This window comes from Monodon monoceros, unplaced genomic scaffold (genome assembly GCF_005190385.1).
Source record: "Monodon monoceros isolate NGI ecotype Baffin Bay Population unplaced genomic scaffold, NGI_Narwhal_1 Super_Scaffold_20, whole genome shotgun sequence".
NCBI lineage: Eukaryota > Metazoa > Chordata > Mammalia > Artiodactyla > Monodontidae > Monodon > Monodon monoceros.
Window position 1 is genome coordinate 47,604,282 of NW_021703777.1, and position 22,966 is coordinate 47,627,247.

Here is a 22,966-nt window from a genome sequence, read left to right on the forward strand (position 1 = left end):
ACTACCAAATGTAAAATAGATAGCTAGTGGGAAGCAGCCGCATAGCACAGGGAGATCAGCTTGGTGCTTTGTGACCACCTAGAGGGGTGGGATAGGGAGGGTGGGAGGGAGGGAGACGCAAGAGGGAGGAGATATGGGGATATATGTATATGTATAACTGATTCACTTTGTTATAAAGCAGAAACTAACACACCATTGTAAAGCAATTATACTCCAATAAAGATGTTAAAAAAAAAAAAAAGAACTGCTCCTTCACTTCTGCCTTTCTTGTTGATTACCACTGAGTGAGTTTGGCAGGTGCGTTTCTTCCAGATGTGCCGTTTGTCATTGTTTTCTGCTACTAAAGAGTTGAATTTGGTCTCCAGGTGATGACTTGGTTCCAAATTTCACGTGAATGTGGAGAGTTTCCTCAGTCTCTTGAATGGGATCCACCTGGCTCTACCAACCATCATCCAATATACTCTAGGAAGCAAGCTCAGTTAGCCTCATCTATCCTCTTATTCTGAGAAAAATTGTAACGGTAATGTTTGGATGCACGCTTTCTATAAAAATTGCCACCTGGATGTTTCTCCATTCTGCTCAGGAAGAAGAGAGGTCAAGGAGAGTTTTCAGGCCATATCTCCCGGTGCCTGCTGCCACCTGGCCAGTACAAGTGACAGGGTGAGATGGGCTGCACCGTTGGCGGGAGTAGTGAAGCTCTCAGGAGGACACAGAGCATCTGGGAGTTGAGTGTGTAAAAGATGCAACAGAATCCTGCACAGAAAAGGTCCAGAGATCAATATAGACCATCTTCCCTTCCCTGAAAAAGAATGGCTTTGGCTCTTGATCAGGGCAAAGCACACGCTCATCTCAAAGCCAGAGGCTCCCTGTCACACTGATTAACAGTGGTGAAGGGCCTCAGGAGCCCACTGCATGGAACTAGCAGACCTCTTTTTTTTTTTTTCCGGTACGCAGGTCTCTCACTGTTGTGGCCTCTCCCGTTGCGGAGCACAGGCTCCGGACGCGCAGGCTCAGCGGCCATGGCTCACGGGCCCAGCCGCTCCGCGGCATGTGGGATCTTCCCGGACCGGGGCACGAACCCGTGTCCCCTGCATCGGCAGGCGGACCCCCCAACCACTGCACCACCAGGGAAGCCCTAGCAGACCTCTTAAATGCTCAGCAGGACCAGATTTCTGCAGGGATATGGAATTTAGTTCCTGGGCCTGGAATGTGCTTTCTCTTACTCTCCCACCACCTATCTTTTCAGCTGACTAGTTCTGTTCATATTTCTGGTGTCTTGCTTAAATATCACCTCCCCACAGGGGCCTTCCCCGACAGCTAAAGCTACTTGTTTTCCCTGTTGTTGTCTTGTAACACCCACTGCTTCTCCTATTTCTCACAGCTCATACAAACACAAATATATGACATACACACACACATGCATATATATTTAAATGTGTTTAAAATGGTCTCTCTTCCTAAATGGAAAGCTCCGTGTGGTGAGAGATAGTACTGTCTATCGCTATTCTAGCTCCTTGGAAGGAACTCAGTATAAAGTACTACACTAGTGAAGATGATAAATGTTGAAAATGATAACGATGAGGCTTTGACGCGTTCATGTGTCTGTTTCTTTGTGTAGTTGGAGCATACCTCTATATGAACTTGTGGTTGTGATTATTTGTCAGCCTGTCTGCCTCTCCCACCAGATAGTACTCTCTTCAATGGCAAGTCTCTGTGACTTATAGTCTTTGAATATCCAGCATCCGTGCAATGGCTGGTACAGCATGTATAAGTCATACATGTTTATGGAACTGAAACTTGAGATCCCAAATTGGGTTAGCCCAGAGAGAATGGTTAGGAGGGGTGGTTTGGCATATGGATGGGCAACATACTGGATTTGTACAACCTTACCCCACAGATTTCAATATTTGCAGTATAAAGGAACCCAGGGAGTAGTGACAATTCATTCGTTCTTTCTCTGCATCTAAATAGAATAATTCAATATGTGCACACAAAAGTAAGAGACATATGCATTATGCAGGAGGTATTAGCCTAGTGTAAAAACTGTGTCATGTCTCAAGGGGTGGCCCTGTTGGATTTCAGAAGGAAACCACTAGAGAGATGAACGAGATGCTGAGCTATTTTAAATTACTGGAGAAAAACTGATCACCACGACTGCAGTCACCATTTACTGCTTTATTTATTACATGTTTATTCATGTATGTTATTTGTTAACTATTACTTAATAAAAGTATTTATTTTGTAGATAAAGCATCTAAGGCATTAAACCTATAATAGTGAGGAGATAATAAAAGGAAACCTAATAATGCAGAGATTGTGAACTATGTGCTTAATACATGAGTGCTCCCCAAGGTCCACGTGCAGTTTGGGATAGTTGAACTGATATCTTCTGCTATAACCATCATAGTATGTGCAGTATGCTATTTATGTATCAAGTCCTATTTTCCGTGTCAATAACATTATGTGATATATAATGTAATCTCTTAATTAGAGAAAGAAAAATCAAGCAAAGTGGTATGGTATGTGGTTAAGAGCATAATTTCAAATTGCCACTCTGTCACCTACTTAGTTATCTGATTCTGAGGCAAATTTCCTAATCTCTTTGAACTTCGTTTTTCTTCCCTGTAACACTAATGGTAATAATAATAAATACTAACTAACACTGACATATGGGTTATTGTGTGACATTCGTTATCTTCAGCACTTTGAATTTATTAACTGTTAATTTCACATCAACTCTGTGAGATAAGCAATATTATTATGCCATTTTAGAGATGAAGAAACTTAGGCACAGAGAGGTTATGCAACCTGCCCAAATTTACACAGCTGGCAAGTGGTGAACTAGGTTACCCTCTCTTTAGAGGACGTGCTCTTAACCAGATCATAGCTATGTTGTAAGAATTATTTAATTCTTTACAATTATTTAATTGTAATGCATGCAGAACAATTATTTTGTCTGGAATATTAATCTTATTATTAATATAACTCATAATATTAATAGTTATTCATAAAGTTTAGCTATTACTATAGTACATTAAAAATAGCACGTATCATCAGCTAGTGACTTTTGTTGGCCATTTTGTTAAATACCAAAGTTTAGAAAAATAAAAAGATAAGGCTTTTTTCCCTAATAATTCTGTTAAAAGTAATAATATATGACAACAAAGCAATAATAAATTTGATTTTATATTAATATTTCTTTAAGAATATTATGGGTGTAAATGAAAGAGACTAGACATTAAAGAAAGTTCTGTTGATTGTAAACTAACAGTTAGTAGCCTGGTAAAGCTTAAATTCTCTATCGTGTTTATTTGCAAGGCTGATTCTCATACTGAAATGGTTACCATCTAGATATTTAGTAAATGCAAATATGTACAAACATGTCAGGGTAAAACATTCAACACCAAGTAGAATCTGTGTTGTTATTATTATTATTGAAAATACTATCATAGATTATTTAAAATATATATGATATCATATATCATCATATATTTCTTGCTCTACTGGTATTAAATATATCCACTTGAAAGTAAATAACCACTGCTTACAAGATTCACATTCTACAGCTTTATTTTTAGGATTTGAAGGCTAAAATAAACATTAGAAAAATCTTTCAGAGAATGTTTTGAAACAAGACATCCTAGGACTAAGACAATGAAAAACACTATTAATATATAAAGTGCCTAAATATATTAATAAACATTTATTGAGCAAGTGTTCCATGCTGGGCCCTGTGTGGTTCCTAATATCACTGACCATTATGGAATCATCATGGGCACATCTAGTCTAACAGTACAGAGGAGCAAGATAAGTTAACATGGCTGTATTTGGAAAGAAATTTTTAAAGAGGAAATGCAAAACACAGTACCACATTTAGCCAAGAGTTAGGGAGTAAACCATGTATTTTGAAACTAGCCTTGCTTACTTTCTTTTTTTATTAACTTTAAAATTTTTAAAGTTACTTTCCATTTACAGTTATTACAAAATATTGGCTCCATTCCCCCTGTTGTACAATGCATCCTTGAGCCTATGTTACACCCTAGCCATGCTTACTTTCATTTTCTCTCTGTCATCTATTAATCAGCCAACTCAGAACAAAATGTGACTTTTTGCGACAGAATGGAAAACACATCCAAAGCTTCATACGGTATTACTCGGTGTTCTGGATAAATAAGAACTCTAGAAAGCCAAGATCTCAAACTTTTATCCTTCTTGGGAGATAAAATGGTTTGACAGAAAGCGAAAAGATTAAGCAGCTGACCCACCATCTTCCAATATTTTCTGGACTATTTTCTTGATTCTGGGAGCTTCTGGGTCCAGACAGATTTTCTTCCCATTCTTCAACATTGCTCTGCAAGAGAGAATAGAATTATCCGAGAGCATCCTGGCACACTATCAGAAGGGATCCAACAGTGTCGGTAGGGATGGAGGTGAAGGGCTTCCCTAGTGAGGCAATACTGCAGAAGCAGAGACTTACATTACTTCGACTTTGGTGCAGTGGGGTCCTGCCCTGATCACTTCCAAACCTTGGATGTTACTGGGATGAATGCCAGAGGTGGTCTTCACACATGAGCAGCGAAGTTCAATGTACCGCCTTCTATCCATACTTTTAGCTAGGGTAGAAGGTGTGATTCTATGAGTGGTCATGATTATCTCAAGGATCTTCCCTATTGATGGGTACCTCTCTCACAAGGCCATTGCGAGTCTGATCGGTAAACCTTTAGTAAAGTACCCTAGCAGAATTGCTGGCACATGAGTGCATCGCCTCCATTTACAGTTATTCATATAATGCCTTTCTCTAGTCCCAGGAGCATCAGGACAGTCCATCCCCCAGATACAGCTGCAGCAGAAGCAGCCTCAGGTGCAGGGAAACAGAGACTCCACCTCCAGCTTTCCCTAAGTTTCTCTTACGTTCTCCAGTGGTGGAGGGAACCAGCGTGGTCAGGAGCAGTGACATCGGCAGCAACACCTGCAGGACAGGAAGTGGGATGGCCCTGGGACAGGAGGAGGTGGTGCTGCCCCTGAGGCTCATGGCAGAAAAGACTGAGTTAGAGTTGTTAGCCTGGGAGTCTGCAGCTAAGTCGCTTTCACAGTCTCCTGCTGCCTTTTATACACACTCCCTCAAGGCCAGTAAGGAGAAAAAGGATAGGGATGGGGGAAGTGAGGGTGTGTGGTAATATATGTGTAAGAGTGGTCAAGTTGTGCCCAACCCAGATAAATGCCAGGCGAGTCAAATTCCTGCTAAATTTCATTTTAAGCATCCCTGCACACTCTCACTCCCCCCTTCTCAATATCCATCTCCCTTACACATATTTAATACTCTACTTAGGCAAGAACTAGACTGAAATATTACATATATTTTCTTTGTATAATTATGTAATATGCCCTGCCTTTCCTATAATGCAATTTAGAGGCCTTATAGACACTTTATGTGTATCTGAAAGCATAAGTATGCGGCCCTCGAAAAAGAGAGTTATCTTCCCTTTCCGGTTGCCAAGGAAAGCAGATGTTCCTATCTTGGTTGTTGATAAGTATTGGGATTCGTTTGGAGTATGTGGATAAAATAGGAGCCAATTACCATCAAAATCTCACTTTGCATATTAGTTTATGGGCTTCTTTCTGTCTTCCAAATATATTATCTTTTGTAATTTTATCCAGAAACTAGAAGCAAACTCATCCTCCTTTCTGTTATAAAATAAACTACTTTTTTCTATCATCTGAGTATACCCTAGAAAACAAGACCCAGCAGCTTTATTTCTCATTATTAATCTAGCTGAGAAATGTATAATACAATTCACTGTAAAAGATTCATAACCTGCAGATGCATGTGGGATAAAGCATGCAAGTTCCTCTTCACCATTACTCCACATTCCCGGTCTCCGATGGTAACCACTGGTAACAATTTGGCACTAGTTTTCTATTCTCTCTACATTTATATACACACATATACATAGAGCCACACACATAATATTGGGTAACTTTTTGGCCAACCCAATACATAGAGATAAACATATAGAGAGGTAGACATAGATTTTTTAAATATAAATGGGATTATTATATAGCTTTTGTCCTTCAAAAATATGTCTTCAGCATCCTTGCATGCTACCTCAGTGTCACTTTTCCCCATTCTTTTCAATGTCTGCATAACATTCTATAACATGGGCTCTTGTTGTTCAACTTCTGTCCCATTGGTGACCTTGAAGGTGTTTCCATTTTTGAACTTTTATATGAACTGCAGCAACATCTTTATTCCTCAAGTCTCAGACACCAATTAAGGGTCTTGATCTCAAACCCCACATGACAAAGCCCTGCAGCTATGCAGAGATAGACCTGCACATCACATACTGGCTTGCATATGCTATTGTCTGGATCTCTGCCCCATCTGTGAGACCTGCTTCCTCAACAGGACTGTACACTTTTTTTTAAGGTTTTTAAAATAACGTTTATTTCTTAAAAGTTAACATGTGCATAATAGGAAACCGAAAAACACAAGAAGCAAAAATCAGTCGTCCATAATCACAAGCAGTTTACTGTTTGATGCGTCCTTCTAAATCTCATTTGTGTATCTACACAACTAAGCATCCATTTTTATGTAATTCAGATTTTACAGTTATGTATCATGCTTTTTCCCACATCATGAATATTCACCATTTCAAAGTCCCACAGCTATATGAGTATTTTTATAACCAAGAATACACTACAGCAACTCAATCTGGAAGGAAAAAAATATAATCCTGCCTTTCTTGGCAATAAAAATTTCATAAAAAACAAAAATGGCAACAGGCCTTTAGACAGATATTGGCAGACTGAAAATACTTAAAATACTTAAAATACTTAAAATACTTAAAATACTACATTCCCTTAATGTTAAATTAAAAATGAGACATAACACAACAGAGTACACAAAGCATAATGCTTCTAAGAGGATTCATTATCTGATCTCAACAATTAAAGTATTAGCAAGAAGGTATGTCTCCATTGACTTACTTAACAATATATTCCTATAGCACAGCCAAGAGATGCACACGCAACAATGGTTATCATCAAAATATAAATATGAACACATCCACATACATCCCTCCCTTTATACTTCCTTCTGCCCCTCTTCTGCCAACCTAATGAAAGAGTCCTGACGTATATTTCTGAGACGGTTTAACCATTCCATATCCAAGGTGCTGCTTTTTAAAAAAATCAATTATAACAAAGATATTTACAAATTGGTTAATTCACTAGCTCTATTTTTTTGTTTTTTTTGCGGTATGCGGGCCTCTCACTGTTGTGGCCTCTTCCCGGATGCGCAGGCTCAGCGGCCACAGCTCACGGGCCCAGCCGCTCCGTGGCATGTGGGATCTTCCCGGACCGGGGCACGAACCCATGTCCCCTGCATCGGCAGGCAGACTCTCAACCACTGCGCCACCAGGGAAGCCCACTAGCTCTACTTTTTATCCTACATCGTCTCCTCTGATCATCTAAAAATCTTAGATGTTGCAAAGTAAAGAATGAACCTTGTCCACAATAAACATAGGTACTTTACAAAACTGCACATATAGCCTATGGTTATAACCTAAAACTGTCTTCTAGACATGGAGATATTAGCCAAGAGCCCTTCCTTTCACCCTTCCTCTTACCCTTCCACCAGCATTTCAATGACTAAGTACAGGACTACATCTAGCTCTAAGAAGTGGATTAACATATACACTCCCAGAAGGCACAGCCCTTCCTAAAAAACAACAAAAGAGCATTTATAAAGGGATTATTTTACTACCTCTACTTTTAATATATTTTGGGCATTAGGACTTGTTTATTCTTTAATGCACAGCAATATTAACTGAAATGCACAAGTAGTACAATGGTTAGACAATCTGAACGTCTAGACTCATGGGCACAGAACCCCCCTCTGTACACTTTTGAATACAGAGGCATGTCCAAGGTTTCTTTGAAGGCCTCATGTATCCTATAATGTGTAAGGTAACACAATATACAGTAGGTCTTAGCTAAACAGTGTTAGTGAATAAATCAATGAATATGTATCACTAAAGGAAAGTTTCGTTTTCATTTCTAATCAGTCACAATTCTCAAATTAGACTTCACATGGCCCAAAGTACCTGTGGTATAAAAAGGTGATTTGGAAGGCTGGGCAAAAACTATGAGGCCCCAGACACAGGTTGTCTTCCTCTTACAACTGTGTCCAAATCTTACACAATATTCAAACTTCCCATTTTCTTTTTTTCTTATTTATTTATACCTTTAAAATTTTAGAAGAAACTGTTAAAATATTAAATGTATAAGATTACTTTTTATCAAAAGAATGACTGCAGTAAATGATTTCCAGCTTGTAAAAAATTTTAAGCCAATTTTTCCTGTTTTTAGCAGTTACTGACTATGCGTACTGAGGTTCTTATTTCCTGTTTTACAATGTATTCCTTATTTTTCTCCACCCCATTTGTTTTCTTCTTATAACTTACAGTCTAGCAGCAGAACATACTAAATTAACCTGATTTTCCACCTCTCCCAACCCCAAAATTCATAGTCTAGCAGGTAAGCTTAAGGAAAATCTTAAGCTGAAAAAAATTAGTATCCTTCTAAGAGTGATCATGTGAAGTGAATTATAGAAAGAATTTCAACAGGAAATAGAATCAGGAGAGCAAACTTCCTTCTGGTTCTTCCTGAGTGATGATGGGGACAGCCTTTCCCCATTATTGTGATTAAACTATTGCTAATTCACAAATCAGATATGTTTGTATTCAACCATAAGCTCAAAACCATTTCCACAGCAAGATATAAAGTTTTTTGGCATTATTCATCATATCATTCTTTTTCTGTCCATCCCACCTCTCCCCTCTGCAACACGTACTGTTTACTGTATCTGTGAGTTTCACTGTACGCGTCTTCCCCCTCCCCGACCCCCATACAAACACTATCCACATTTCCTTCCTGGTTCACTTACTAAGATTAGTCAAAAGTTCCTAATCCTTTTGGGGAAACTATATGGAAAGTCTTCTGAGCTAATGATGCTACTTGACTTAGTTGATACCAGGAAAGAGGTAGGCATGTAGCACAGGATCATCAACTCATTGTCTTAATCAACAAGTGTATTTTGTCACAAAAGACACATCGACAGCAAGGTTTGTGAGGAAGTATTAACACATTTCTTGAGTCACTAAAATTTCACAAGCCTATTAGTTAGCGTGTGAGGTAAATAACGTTTTGCTAGTTTTCATTTCTTCAATATGTATTAAGTATCTACTATGTGCCAGGCATTACAAAGTCTCTTTGCTGTGTGACTTAGTCATTTAACTACTTCTTTTTTAAAAGTGAGATCTCAAATATTTGTGCAAAGCAATGGGATATAAATACTAATTTGCTATTACTACTACTACTATTGCTAACTGCTATTACTGTCACATGCATGATTTTCTTGGATTTCCATGAAGAGAAACATAATACTGACTTGAATAACCTGACTATACAGAAATGGGTAAAAAATATTTTAAAATCAGTTATTCAAGCAAAAGAAGTTACTTTATGCAAAGTTATAACTTCAGAGAATGCTAGAAAATTAGTGTCAGAGGTTCTTGGGTTTAAGAATAACTTGACAGCTTTTTATGACTCTTACTTTGTCACCCTGGGTTTTTTTTTTGTGGTAAGTTACTTTATCTCTTTTTCCTTTAAGTCATTGTCTTATAAATAGCAGTGTCATTCAGGAAACTAGCAAGTTTTCTAAGATTCAGAACAGAACTTATCTGTTAGCTATTTTAAAAGAAAATATCTAGAGACACTGGAGGAACATTAGCCTTTAAAATTAAAACATATATTAATTCTGCATTAATTAGAATGTTTTGAACTGACATCTCCTAAATATGAAGGGGATAAGCCACTGCCTACAAATTAGTAATAAAACAACCAGTACACTAGGGGCAGGACAGGAATAAAGATACAGATGTAGAGAATGGGCCTGAGGACACGGGAAGGGGGAAGGGAAAGCTGGGATGCAGTGAGAGAGTGGCATGGACATATATACACTACCAAATGTAAAATAGATAGCTAGTGGGAAGCAGCCGCATGGCACAGGGAGATCAGCTCGGTGCTTTGTGACCACCTAGAGGGGTGGGATTGGGAGGGTGGGAGGGAGGGAGACGCAAGAGGGAGGAGATATGGGGATATATGTATATGTATAACTGATTCACTTTGTTATAAAGCAGAAACTAACACACCATTGTAAAGCCATTATACTCCAATAAAGATATTAAAACAACAACAACAACAAAAAAACCCAATGGGTACAGAAGATCCTAGAGATGATAAAATGGAGGGTCAGTTTGTTAAAGCGCTTTAATCAATAAATTGAAATACTAGCCAACAAAAGCTTTCCTATAAGTGCTGAAATCTAATATGTCTTCTGTATAACTCTGAGTGCCCAAGAATGATCCAGACCTCAAATACTCTGGCACTAATGTAATTGAGGCTGTATCTTATCCAGGGGTGAGGCATGGTGTGGGGAGTGGAGGGAGAGGGGGGAAGGTGAAAGAGCTGATGGGGAAATACCTTCCTGGGTGCTGTTATACAGGAACAATGCAAAGTTTTGCAAGCCTGAGGATTTTTATTTTAATTATATTGATTGTTGCTATTTGTTGAACATCAGATGCCTGACCATCCTTTTCTGATCCTCTTTTACTGCATAACAAGCCAACTCCAAACTTAGTGGCTTACGGCAAAGGTTTGTAATTTCTGATAACTCTGTGTGCTAATGAGGGGTTCTTCTGTTTTCATCTTGCCTGAGCTCACTTGAGTTGGTGTGGTCAGAGGGCAACTGGAATGACTGAAAAGTCCAAACTGGCCTCTTTCACGTGGGAGGTGTTTCGTGCTGGCTACTGGCTGAGATTTTTGCTTGGGACACCTTGGTCCTCCTGTTCGTCCTCCTCTTTTAAGTAGTATTGTTACATTTGTCATAAATAAATGAAGAAGGAGGAAGGAAGGGAGAAGGAGAGAGAGAAAGAGAGAGAGAGAAGGAAGAGGAGAGTAGGAAAGAGAGAAAAAGACAATGAAAGACAAGAGCCTTCCACCCTCCTCCCTTCCCATCCCGTTTCCTTTCTTCTCCTCCTCCTGCTCTGTCCCTCTCCTCCCCTCCTCGCCCCTCCCCAGCCCCAGAAACCATGATGCACCTCCAGGATGCTCTTTCAGGATCCTCTGGAGGGTGCACCACAGCTTTCTTCTTTTGCTGGGAAAGATGGCAGCAGATCACGCAGAACAAACGTCCCCCCTGGGCATAGCTCACCGCCTGAGGGCGCTGTCTCACCCAAAGCTATGCCCACTCCCCAGGGGTAGCCCACATCTAATGGCTGGCCAATGGGCAGATTCAGAGGTCTGCCTCCTTGCCAAAATTCAGAATAACTCTGCAAAGCCAGGCCAGCTCCAGAGCTTCTCACAGGGCCACCCGAATCTTCTGTCACACAGCAGCTCTTCCTTTGCCCACTGCTGCTTGCTTACTTCCTGACAGATGTTAATTTTTAGAGCATTCCTCAAATTTCCTGCATGCAAATCTCCTCTCAGAGTTTGATTCTAGGCAATGCCACCTAAGACACTATTGCTGTCTCCCTCTCTCTCTCAAAATATCTAGTTCCTTTTCATTCAGCTTTCAAGAAAAGCTTTGTCAGAGAAAACTTTGAGTGTATTTGCTGCCAAAAGACCTTACCTTAGGTTGAAAGCTTCTCATCTTTGTAATTGCCGTATCATAAGGATCCTGCACAAGGTCCAGCATGAAACAAGATTACCAATAAATGTTGATACCAATATTTGATGGATTAATGTTTATAAGAAGGGAAATACATCATACATCTTTATATTGTTGCCACATAACTGACAGAAAATATATAGAGAACATGAATGCATTGTTTCCAGAAGCTTCCTGAAAAAGACTGGTGGGAAAAAAAAGATTTCTTAGAAGCACTAAAAATTAATCATTCACACATAGGTATAAAGAATGGTAATACATATGAGAACAATTAACAGTGCTTAAATGATTGAACCCTCAGTTTTCTCATTTAAAGAGGAGCTTGAATTAGGAGGCTTGAGAAAGGAACTAACATTTATCAGGAAACTACTTTGTTCCAGGTTAGTCTTTATTGCCTGAGAGATAGATATTATTGTACTGCTCTTACAGATGAGAAAACTGAGGGATGGAGAGGCTAAATAAATTGCCAAAGTCACGTAGCTAAAAATACTCAAAACTAGACTTGAAATGCAACTGCTTTGACTCGCACTTCACCACAAACTACAAAGAAATATCACTGGCCTCTCTTGCTGGAAGTGAATCAGATCAACTATTTTTCTCTTTGTTCAACCCAAGAGGTGGGTCCGAAATAATCATCACACATTTATGTGGTAGTGGAAACACATCCATTAAGAACACGGATTTTTCAGAGGGCAGGGGATGTTCTTGCAATTTCTCAATATTTAAGAAATTGGACTCTAGACTTTGTGGAAACAAAGTTTTACACCTAAACTCTATGTCTTGCTATGTCATTATTTCACTTTACATATTTAAAGTATGAACAATCCTTGTCGGGAATATAATATTAATTTTGCTGACTAAAAGCCACTGAGGACCATCAGCCAAAATCAGAATCATGGGCACTGATGGTTCTTAGTAGTCAGGGAGGCAAATCGAAATCCCCAGGCGCTTCCTCTGTCTGATAAATTTCTCAATTTGTAACATCCAGGAAGGACTTTTGAAGTTATGAACAACTTGAGAATTACCCACAGCAACTCTTTTCTTCATGCAAGAATTAAAACTATGATAGAAAAACAAAGCCACTAGTCATATTTTATCATAGATCCTGTCATGTCTTCAGGAACTGAAGGATTATGTAAATGTGTCACACCCAGAGGCAAACAAGAAAGTCTGGTAGAATGAAGGGCATTGATTGCACATTGAAAATTGTTTGGATTGGGGGAGTAGCATAGAGTAAATTTTAGCTGAGCATTTGTTCAATTTCCAGTGATTTCATATATGAGAATGAATTTCAGAGGGATAACAGAGTGAATATAGTATTTAGGAATTTAGAGGAGGAAAATAGAAGGTATATCCTTAGAAGATGTTCATTAGATTAATTTCCCTCGGATATGTTAGTCTTTGAGTTTGCTACTCGCAGGATCAATAGTAACAGCAGGATTGGTGAGTAGTAGCTGTCACTGAGGTTCTTGTATAGGTTATACTTTGGTAATATACTGTGATCTATTTTATTTGTAGAACAGCCAATTATGACATGAGCATGACAAATATGATTTCAAGAATATTACAGTAAGGTCTTATTCTATGATCTATAAACAAACTAAACTTACTAATCTTGCTTCTGGGAAAAACAGACATCTTGAATTATGATAAAGAAGTAATCAGTAATGTTTATTTCTTCACATAACTTATGTTTTGTCCATCCCAAAGACATTTTATATGCTTTCATTTGTTATTATCAGGCACTTACTCAATGAGTATTTTGGGGCTGATACAATAAATCAGGGATTGTTTAAAACACTGAAATTTATAATTCAAACGTTTATAGTAACTGGTTTTTTTTTTAGGATTAGTGTATAACTTATGGGTTCAAAGGGAAAAAATGCTATTTGAGAGAGCAATAAAATACCATAGAAGTTTAAAAATTTTTTTTTAAAATTTGAGGTATTTTATGATTTTTTATATTGTTGAAAAAATTGTCAGCAAACTCATCTCTTTGAATCTACTCTAGGTTTTTTCATATCTTTGTATCTCTCTGTTTCTCTCACACATACATTCTCTCTCTATTACATAGATATATTAATATGTAGTAATAGAATATTTATTAATCTAATTGATATTTGATATATATGGAAAGAGATGAAAAGATATAGAATAGCTTAGGTTAGATATAGATATGTTAATAATATATTAGCATATATTAATAAATATAAATACATGTTAATATAAGCATATATAACATAATTAATCCAACTGGGGGATGCATGTATGTATACTAATTAGATTAGTCTCTTTCCTTTTGTTTTCTTGCTCTTCCTCAGAATGAGCTATTCCCATGAAATTGCTATTTTAATACCAGAGAGACAGTGGGAATTGTTTAGATCACTTATCTTTTAAAGCACCTACTATGTGCTAGGCACTGTCCTAGGAACTGAGGTGAACATCATAAACATAGCCGTGCCCTCATGGAGCTTACAGTGAAGGTGGAACAGACACTAAATAAATGACCACATGTACATAGTCTCTATAGGCTCTACAGTCATGTTGGTGACAAAATGCTATGAAGGGAAAGAACAAAATTCTATGACAGGATATAAAAGGGACTTTAATCTAGCGGGGAGAAAGGTCAGAGAGGCCATGAGTGACATGTAAACTGGCCTTGAAGGAAGGACGGGAGTTAGTCAGGTGAAAGTGAGGGGTCAGTGTTATAGGCTGAAGGGACTGCACATACCAAAGCTCTTGTTGGATTGCTTGTAGGCAAGAAAGAGAAAAGAGGGTAAAGGAATTAAAATGTATTCAGCACCTACCATGAGCCAGGTGATGATTTTAGGACACTATCTGACAACCTGAGTTTCAGGAAAATTTATTAATTCATTAAAGTTAATCTGTATCAGGTATTGGGGATGCGGAGATGAACGAAATATGGCAGATGCTCTGGGAGAACTCTAAGTAGAGTAGGGTAAAAACCCTTATAAGCAAGTAAAAGTAATGCAATGTTGGCTATTCACATAAATTCAAATATTTAGAAGATACTATGGGAACATCAAAATGGAAACCACGAGCTCTGCTGGGAATGCCAAGGAAAACTTCATGAGGGAGGTGTTGATTGAACTGAGCTCTGAAGGATGAATAAGCTTCCTCCTATAGACAGAAAATGGGAAGGGCCTTCCCGGTAGAGGCCCTACCAAATGCAAAGGCCTGGACCTGGAAAGAACTTGCCCTGTAAGGGAACTAAATTCTTGACTGCAAAGATGCTAGGGGAAAATGCAGTTGAAGTAATAATCAGGAGTCATGAAACAGAACCTAATTTGTCATACTTTGTAACTTGTATTTCATGTCTAGGAAACAGGCAGCAGTAAAGGATTTAAGGTAAGGAAGGCTTATCTATTTGTGTTTTCTAAAGAACCCAGAGATCGTTGGTGCTGTGAATAAGGAACTGGAAGGGGAGTGAGCTTGGAAATAGGTTGAACTAATGCAAGGACATTGGGAAATGAGGGTCCTCTCTGCTAGCCAAAGAGGAGAGTGGTTAATTTTTACAATAACGTAGAATTAAAGAGGAATGACATTTTTGTAACAGTACAATAAAGAAGAAAGAACTTGGGCTTCCTGGTGGCGCAGTGGTTGAGAGTCCGCCTGCCGATGCAGGGGACACGGGTTCGTGCCCCGGTCCGGGAAGATCCCACATGCCGCGGAGCGGCTGGGCCCGTGAGTCATGGCCGCTGAGCCTGCGCATCCGGAGCCTGTGCTCCGCAACGGAGAGGCCACAACAGTGAGAGGCCGGCATACAAGAAAGAACTTGAGTAAATTTTTTAAATCTTTTATTGTTTTTCCCAGAGAACAAAGGAAGTACCATAAACCATTGAGACCACATTTAACAAGTGCAGCTTTAACATAGTAAATGTGATGCATATGTAATTCTTTGTAACAAAATGGTCAAAACCTTTAAAAGATACAGTATAAGCATCTTCAAATCTTAGCAGGGCAGTGCGTGTTTTTTTTTTTTTAACTGCATGATGAGTTTATATTCAAAGAGCTCAAATATGTTTTCAGAACTTTCAAAGTATAAATCATTGTTAAGTTTGCCTTTACTCTTTCTTTTTTTTTAACATCTTTATTGGAGTATAATTGCTTTACAATGTGCCTTTACTTTTAAGAAACTAAAAGGATGTATTTTTATAAAAACTAGAGATAAGGAATTTACCTAGTTCCTAGCTTCTTCATCAATCCAAAACATATACTTAGAAATATAATACTATAGATATAATACTCCTAATAAACTAGATAATAAATACCATAAAAATCAAAAGTTTAATGAGTAAGTCATGACATTATGCCATACTAGGAAGACATCAAATATCTAAATGTATAGGAAAATAATATATTAGTCCTTATAGAACTCATACATTTAGAAATTCTAAATTAGGAAATACATTCTACACAGATAACTGTATAATACATCCAGATTTCTAATGCAGTATAACTTAAATAGCTAACCAGGGTCAAGAGTAAGAAAATTCTCTAACATATTCCTCAAGAAATGATACTAAAGTAGTTCCTATTTCATGAAAGGGTGAGAATAACAGTTTATCTCCGTATACAGCATTCTAATGAAATATCATTCACACAATAAAGACACAGCTTTTTCCATAGCACTATAAGAACTATATTCTAGAAATACAATAGTCACCTTGAAAGATTAACAACCAGTGATTCTTGATTCACATTTTAGTTAATTGCCAAAGATTTCAGTAGCATAGCAGATAAAATAACAGCAAATAAGGAGCAGGAAATACTACGCTAAACACACCATAAACTGAGCAGAAAGCTGCAGGGACAAACATAGTTTCCCTCCTCTCACCTCTCTCTTATAGTGGGGAATTCATACAGAAACCTAACTCACTGGAGAAAATTAGCCCTTGCTTCTTGTCTTCACTGGGTCCAGAGATCCCCAGAAAACTCTTCTGCTGAAGAACTGGGCAATTTTTCCAATGCACGGTCCTTTCTCTTAATTTTTCTTGTTTCCACTGTTGGGAAAAGAATTACATCAGTATAACCAAATTTCCACACACCTGTCTACCCCAACTTGTTTTCAAAACACAGTTGAGGATCAATAAAAAGCAAAGGGTGGGCTCAAGGTCTCTAGTAACAACAACAACAACAAATACATCTCAGCGGTGAGTTCTGTGTAACCTCCTAGGCAATTACACATGACATTTGTGATAAGGGTTTTCCCAGGACAGTCTAGAACAACTTTCGCCCCTTCTCCCGAACATCCTTTTTTTTTCTAAGCGTGGTCTGGAATGTGGTTGCCAAATCCCACGCGGAGAATAAGGACTTTGAGAAGTCCGCACTCCAAGAGACATTCAGAAATCAAAAAGATCAAGGTGACAGGTACCTGTCCAACATTTTCTGGATGACCTTCCTGATCAGAGGAGCTTCTGGGTCCAGACAGACTTCCTTTTTGTTCTTCAAGGTGGCTCTGCAGAGAGAAAAGGAGGGTGCGCCCATGAGCTGCGGGGGCTGAAGTCAGGGCTGGGGAGACATCCCTCTTGCCAAGGTCACAGTGGACAGCGCCGCGCAGGAGGACTTACACCACTTCCACCTTGGAGCACTGCGGTCCTGGGGCGATCACCTTCAGATTACTGACCATTTTGGGATGAATCCCCGGTGTGGTGGTTAAGCACATGCAACGCAGCTCTCTCACTATGGCCGCGACAGGACCCGCTGGGGTAGAAAGAGAGACACGGTTATGGGCAGGTTGCTGGGAGACCTCTTCCCCAGCCAGTCCGCCCTGGACATTTCCCCACGCCCGGGGCGCCGCGGCCGCCTGGCAGGCGGGGCCACTCCGCCTGCCCGGTGCGTCCGGCTGGCTGTGAGCTCTCACCGCTGGCGAGGGGCCCTGGCGGCGTCAGCAGCAGCAGCGCGAGCAGCAAGCACAGTGAGCCCGAAGGGCCGGGGATGCGGGCGGCGTGGCTGGATAGGAGTCTCATAGTGGCGAAGAGACTCAGCGAGAGGGGTTCAGGAGGGAGAAGGGGTGGGATTTGAAGCTCTAGAGCACCGTGACTTCTTCGGGTCCTCCGCATCCCTTTTATCTGCACTCTCTCCCTCCCGGCAGGAAATTCAGTCTTTGGGATGCCTGGGAAATTCCCCGGACTGAGGCGGGGCGGGGTAAAGGGGGCCGAGTGGAGTGGGGTTAGTCAGTGGGGTTTGGGGAGGGCGGCTGGGAGCCGCTGACTGCACCCATTCCGCAATGGACGAGTCAGCTCGCCCCGCGGTGGATGGAGCTCTGCGCTGCTCCCCCTGGAAGTGAGAAGCAGTCCTGCGGAGACTTCATCCTCGGGGCCAGCCTGGGCTAGCGAAAGCCAGCTTCTCCTGGGGCACAGAGTCTTCTCAGAGATGCCCGTCGTCTCCATCTAAACAGGAAGACTGGGAACAAAGTAGCCCGGAGGTTTGACTTTAGAAAGATTTCTGAAATTCCTTTCTGATTATTATTATTATTATTATTCAGGAATGTAAGCCATGATTAAAACTGCGCCAAACTGCAAGACCTTACACTCCTGCTTGCAGGCAGACCATTCTAGGTTCTTCAAATTAGTTTATAATTCTCTGGTCTTCAGCCCGCGTTAGAAGCCAAGATAATACGGTGAAAGTACCTCTACTCCCACGTGAAGTCAGTGGGAGGAACAGGCTCCAAAATCAAGTCTACTTACTGGAAATCCCATACTTCGTTTTGCAAACATGAGTGTCAAGGTGGTTTAACAAAAATCTTCAAAAATCACCCAGCAAATTGCCCTGGGAAATGATGCCTTGTTTTGCACAGATCAATACACTATGGAAGTGGAAGATGTATGGTCTTGTTTGGGGGTGGAATGGGGAGGGGCGAGTGCAGACTAAAGCAATGCCACAGAGCCCAGCCTCTTAGCTATGGCTCCAGACCTTCCTAACTCCACGTGTAATTGACCCAAGTTGGAGAAGCTGTGGAGTCTGTTGAGTTTAAGTGGCTCATCTGGAAGTTTGGTTCTAGGGATTTGAATCAATTTGGCAGCAAGACAGCACCCACTCTGGCTTCGTTCAAACAACTTCATGGGAGGGAAGGGTGACTCACACACACACATAGGCTTCTGGAACCATCCAACTTCTTGATCAGTGGTGTGGCCAAGCCTGTTTCCACAGTACTGTTCTAGTCAGAGTGAGCCCACAGCTGCGCCCTGAACCCGAGGTGTGAGGTAGCTTCCAGCTTCCTCTCTTTCTCTCCTCTGTGGAAGCAGTTAGCACTGTGAAGTTTTAACGACTGGGTCTTTCACATGTCTAACTCCATGGCAGGTGTGGCAATGATGTTGGAATGGCATGTAGGCTTTTTTTTCATGGAAATCTAACTAGATCCTATTCTGGATTGTTCTCAAGACTGTTGTCCTCACAGTTGGCCAGCCAAGGCAATCGGTAAACATGATGGCAATTAGAAACCAGTCATGGAACACAATTCTTTTCCTTGTCTCTCATGACCGTGGAACCTTTTCTTAACTCCTTCACACATCTTCCTTGGCAGGACATCACCTCCACTGGTGAGCAAGAAGGAGGTGTCATAGACCTTTAGAACTTTTAGTCCAGAAGAAAACTTTAGAAATCCCCTAGTTGAAGAGGGCTGAGAGGTTTGGCCTCACTTTGTGGGAAGTTAAATGGGAAGTTCTCTATCCTGCACAGCTTCCTGATCCCATCAGCATAATATCTGACTCAACTAATACAATCCTTCATCCTTCTGAGAAGTGGTGATCTGGGAAAATAGCCTTCAGATTATTATTATATATTGCCTTTTTAGACATTAGACTGTATCTAAAGACAAAAGCCTCACTGATGTGGATAAGATAAAATTTCAAAAATGTAACTAAAAATCTTGGGCAATTATATTCAATTTAACCACAGGGAATAAGCCATAGTATAAGATTTTGTGGGGGAAAAAGTGTGTAATGACTCAAGTAGGTTATTGACTTTTTATAAGTGTGTATGTGTATTATGTGTGTGATTGTGCGTATGTGTGTTTAGGTTCCAAATAAGCTGTTTTAAATATAAAGGAACTTACAAATTAGTTTTGGCACCCAATGGTAAGATCATAGAAGGGTCATGAGATGTGACTTCCAGTTCTTCTGGACACTCTCCTTACAGATGTGCATGCTTCACCTGGTTTGTACCCTGAATCAACTTACCATAGGTTGTTTACAGAATGTAAGGCAAAAATAAATATTTCTACATCTGGCAAGCAAGTAATAGGAAGTCCCCCCTAGAAATTAGCTGTTGGGCTGCCCAACCTAATCAGGAGGCAGCAGGTAACTTAATCTGAGTTCTGATTGAAATCATTTGGGTGCATTGCCCATGTCTGGTTCCTGTCTAGGCATCCCTGATGTAGACCTTGTGCAAAGACAGATAGGAATGTGGATGGTCCAAAGACTCCCTGCAGTTGACAATGACACCAACTAGGAGGCAGAGCTCTTCACAAGTAATTGCTTCTTTATTGCAAGTCTAAAGGGAAGTCATTTGCCCTGCCTGCACTGTGTACAGGTAGTATAGAAAGGCACTGTGTTATTTTTGTCCCAAAGTATAACAAAACAATCCACAAAATGACATCCTGATAGCCTGAAAAGTTGACTGTCAAAAGCAACTCAATTTTAGTCATAATACCACAGAGTAATGTAAGAAGAATTAAAACATTCTTGATGGTTTGCAGCTCTGAAAACACTTTCATGTTCATGATGTTTTGAGTCTCATATTTATTCTTTGAGGCAGGTAAGAAACATTTTCCTCTCCTCACTTTTCAGCTTGGGAAAGAAAGGCCAGAGAAAGAGTTAAGAAGCAGAAAATCCAGGATTGGAAGTCAAGCACTGGAGAATCCACCCCAAGAAATTTTTAATGGTTTCCAGATTACAAACCGCTTTCTTCACAGTACTGGCAAATATCCCGTGGCTCTCCACATCTGGTTAACTTTACTTTACCACTTTACTTTATTGCCCAATAATCATATGTTAAGGTGTTGAAATCCACAGTCTATCTACTCCTGGACTTTGAGGTCACAATGATGTCAAACATCCAAGAGGCTTTCAGGTTAACCAGCCTAATACTGTCACCTGCTTTCTAAGTCCTCTTTCTTCAAAACCAAAGTCTTGTCTTCTCTGAGAAGGTTTATTCTGACAAAGCCAACTGAAATGAATTCCTTCCGCTTTTAGTCCTTGGACAATCAATGTACTTGTAAAAACTCTCTGCTGAGACAGAGTTGATTATTAATTACTCCATAACTTTTGTTTTGTCTCTCCCAAGTTAACCATAAACTTTAAAATCAGCACTGGGGATTTCCCTGGTTGTGCTATGGTTAAGAATCCACCTGCCAATGCAGGGGCACGGGCTGAAGCCCTGGTCAGGGAAGATCCCACATGCTGCGGAGCAACTAAGCCCATGCACCACAACTACTGAGCCTGTGCTCTGCAGCCCGTGAGCCACAACTACTGAAGCCCACTCCCATAGAGCCCATGCTCCACAACAAGAGAAGCCACTGCAATGAGAAGCCCGCACACCGCTATGAAGAGTAGCCCCTACTCGCCACAACTAGAGGAAGCCCGTGCACAGCAATGGAGACCCAACTCAGCCAAAATTAAATAAATTAAATAAATAAATTTATAGATAAATGAAAAAATAAACAAAATCAGCACTGATGTCTTATATTTCTCACATGACCTCCCATAGGTTCCAAGTTCAGTAGCAAGCAGTTCATGAACATTTGATGACAAATAATGTTAACTTTTAAATTCTGTAGTGTACTTTAAATTGCAAGTGGATCTTAAAGTTAAGGAGGAAAGAATCGGGTGGTTTACTGTCATTAATCATTTGAACCTATCTATCTTGAATTGGCTTTCCCAATGTTGGAAATTTTTTCTTGACTGTTCTTAGGGACTGTTCAGATGACATTTTCAGTCTTTGGAATCTGAACCATTCAAAAGAATGTTCAGAAACCAGCAAGATATTTGATATTAAAAGAAAAACTATATACGACTAAGGTGTCAACCAAAATACATGTTTTATGTGACTTAGAGATTGTTGGAGATAAGTGATAAGGGAAAATTCTGATTAGGTTATACTGTGTTGAATGGTAACGGTGTGGGAATGTTATTCTAAATTGATCTCTTCCAACAAATCAGAGAGGCCTTTAGTGATGTGATTTGGTATATGACTTAGGCCTTTTCAAATATTTTTCTAAGTTTCTATTTTCTCTTATGTCCACTACTCTTTATATTACCTTTAAGAAGTGCTGTACATTGCAGTAAGAAAAGATGTGGACGTATCATTACCAGGTTAAACACATCAAAGATATCAGTATAAGAGTTTATCAGTCAATAAGAGTTTAAGTGGAAAATAGAGTTACTTGCTTGCATGCAAAAGAAAAGGAAAAGGCCAGTTACTTTTGGCTTAACTTTGCCATATCAATGCAGTCTGTCTCCTTCCATATTGGGTTTGGCAGCCTTATGAAGAAGGGGCATCATTTAGGGAAGAACTTTGCTTCAAAGTTGTCCCAGATTTACTGTGATATGTCAGGAATGTTTTCTCCCTTTTATTCATTATCTAATTTTCCTGCTACCCATTTCAGATTAAATCTGCTTGAGAAGAAGTAAATGAATGAACTTTGAGTCTAAACTGAGCTAGGCTCCTACTAACCATAGGTAGGTTTTTCCTTGCCACCTCCTGGGTGTAAGGGGTAGCTAGTTATTTTTGTTCAGCTGCGCAAGCCTGGCCTGCAAAAAGTTTTCGTTGACAAGAGATGATAGATGGAAAAAAAAAAAAAAGGAATGAGCATTAATGTTTTAAATGTTGCCAAAAGCCTTGGGCTTCTCAGAAATGGAAAGTATTCATTACTCTCTTCAGAAATTTAGTCTGGGCTCAGCAAGAAAAGAAAATCTTTCAAGGGATTAGCTATCTTAAATAACTTTTTCTGAGAAGTCATTTGTCTGATACTACAGAGGTCCTTTGTGGAAGTTAGACCTCTAATACTGTGCTTAAAAATGGTCATTTACTGTACTGTTTTTGAACACCGTGATCTTCATAACTTTTTTTAGGAGAATATCCACTTCTACATGAACTTACGGTGTCTTTCATTCTCATTTAATATATATTAGAACATAATTGATTGCTGTTTTAATAAGGATAATTGTGATGTATTTATATGTGTGTGATTTATGCATTTCCTAGAGAATCAAA

General features: G+C 39.7%; 2 protein-coding genes across 3 annotated transcripts; both read right to left on the minus strand.

Moving 5' to 3' along the window:
- Positions 1–3,579: 3,579 nt before the first annotated feature.
- PPBP (pro-platelet basic protein) lies at positions 3,580–5,048 on the minus strand. 2 transcript variants are annotated; one of them, XM_029235480.1, is made up of 3 exons: positions 4,912–5,048; positions 4,478–4,613; positions 3,580–4,351 (listed from the first exon to the last, which is right to left on the minus strand). In XM_029235480.1, the coding sequence occupies exons 1-3, from the start codon at positions 5,030–5,032 to the stop codon at positions 4,249–4,251; spliced, it is 360 nt and encodes a 119-aa protein (XP_029091313.1). In that variant the 5' UTR covers positions 5,033–5,048; the 3' UTR covers positions 3,580–4,248. The 2 variants fall into 2 exon arrangements, with proteins under 2 accessions (XP_029091313.1, XP_029091312.1); XM_029235479.1 differs by having other exon boundaries at positions 4,885–5,032.
- An 11,148-nt stretch (positions 5,049–16,196) lies between these two features.
- LOC114903071 (C-X-C motif chemokine 6-like) lies at positions 16,197–17,814 on the minus strand. The gene is made up of 4 exons (XM_029235871.1): positions 17,616–17,814; positions 17,323–17,455; positions 17,127–17,210; positions 16,197–16,755 (listed from the first exon to the last, which is right to left on the minus strand). Exons 1-4 carry the CDS (start codon positions 17,812–17,814, stop codon positions 16,737–16,739), a joined length of 435 nt encoding a protein of 144 aa, XP_029091704.1. The 3' UTR covers positions 16,197–16,736.
- Positions 17,815–22,966: the final 5,152 nt, after the last annotated feature.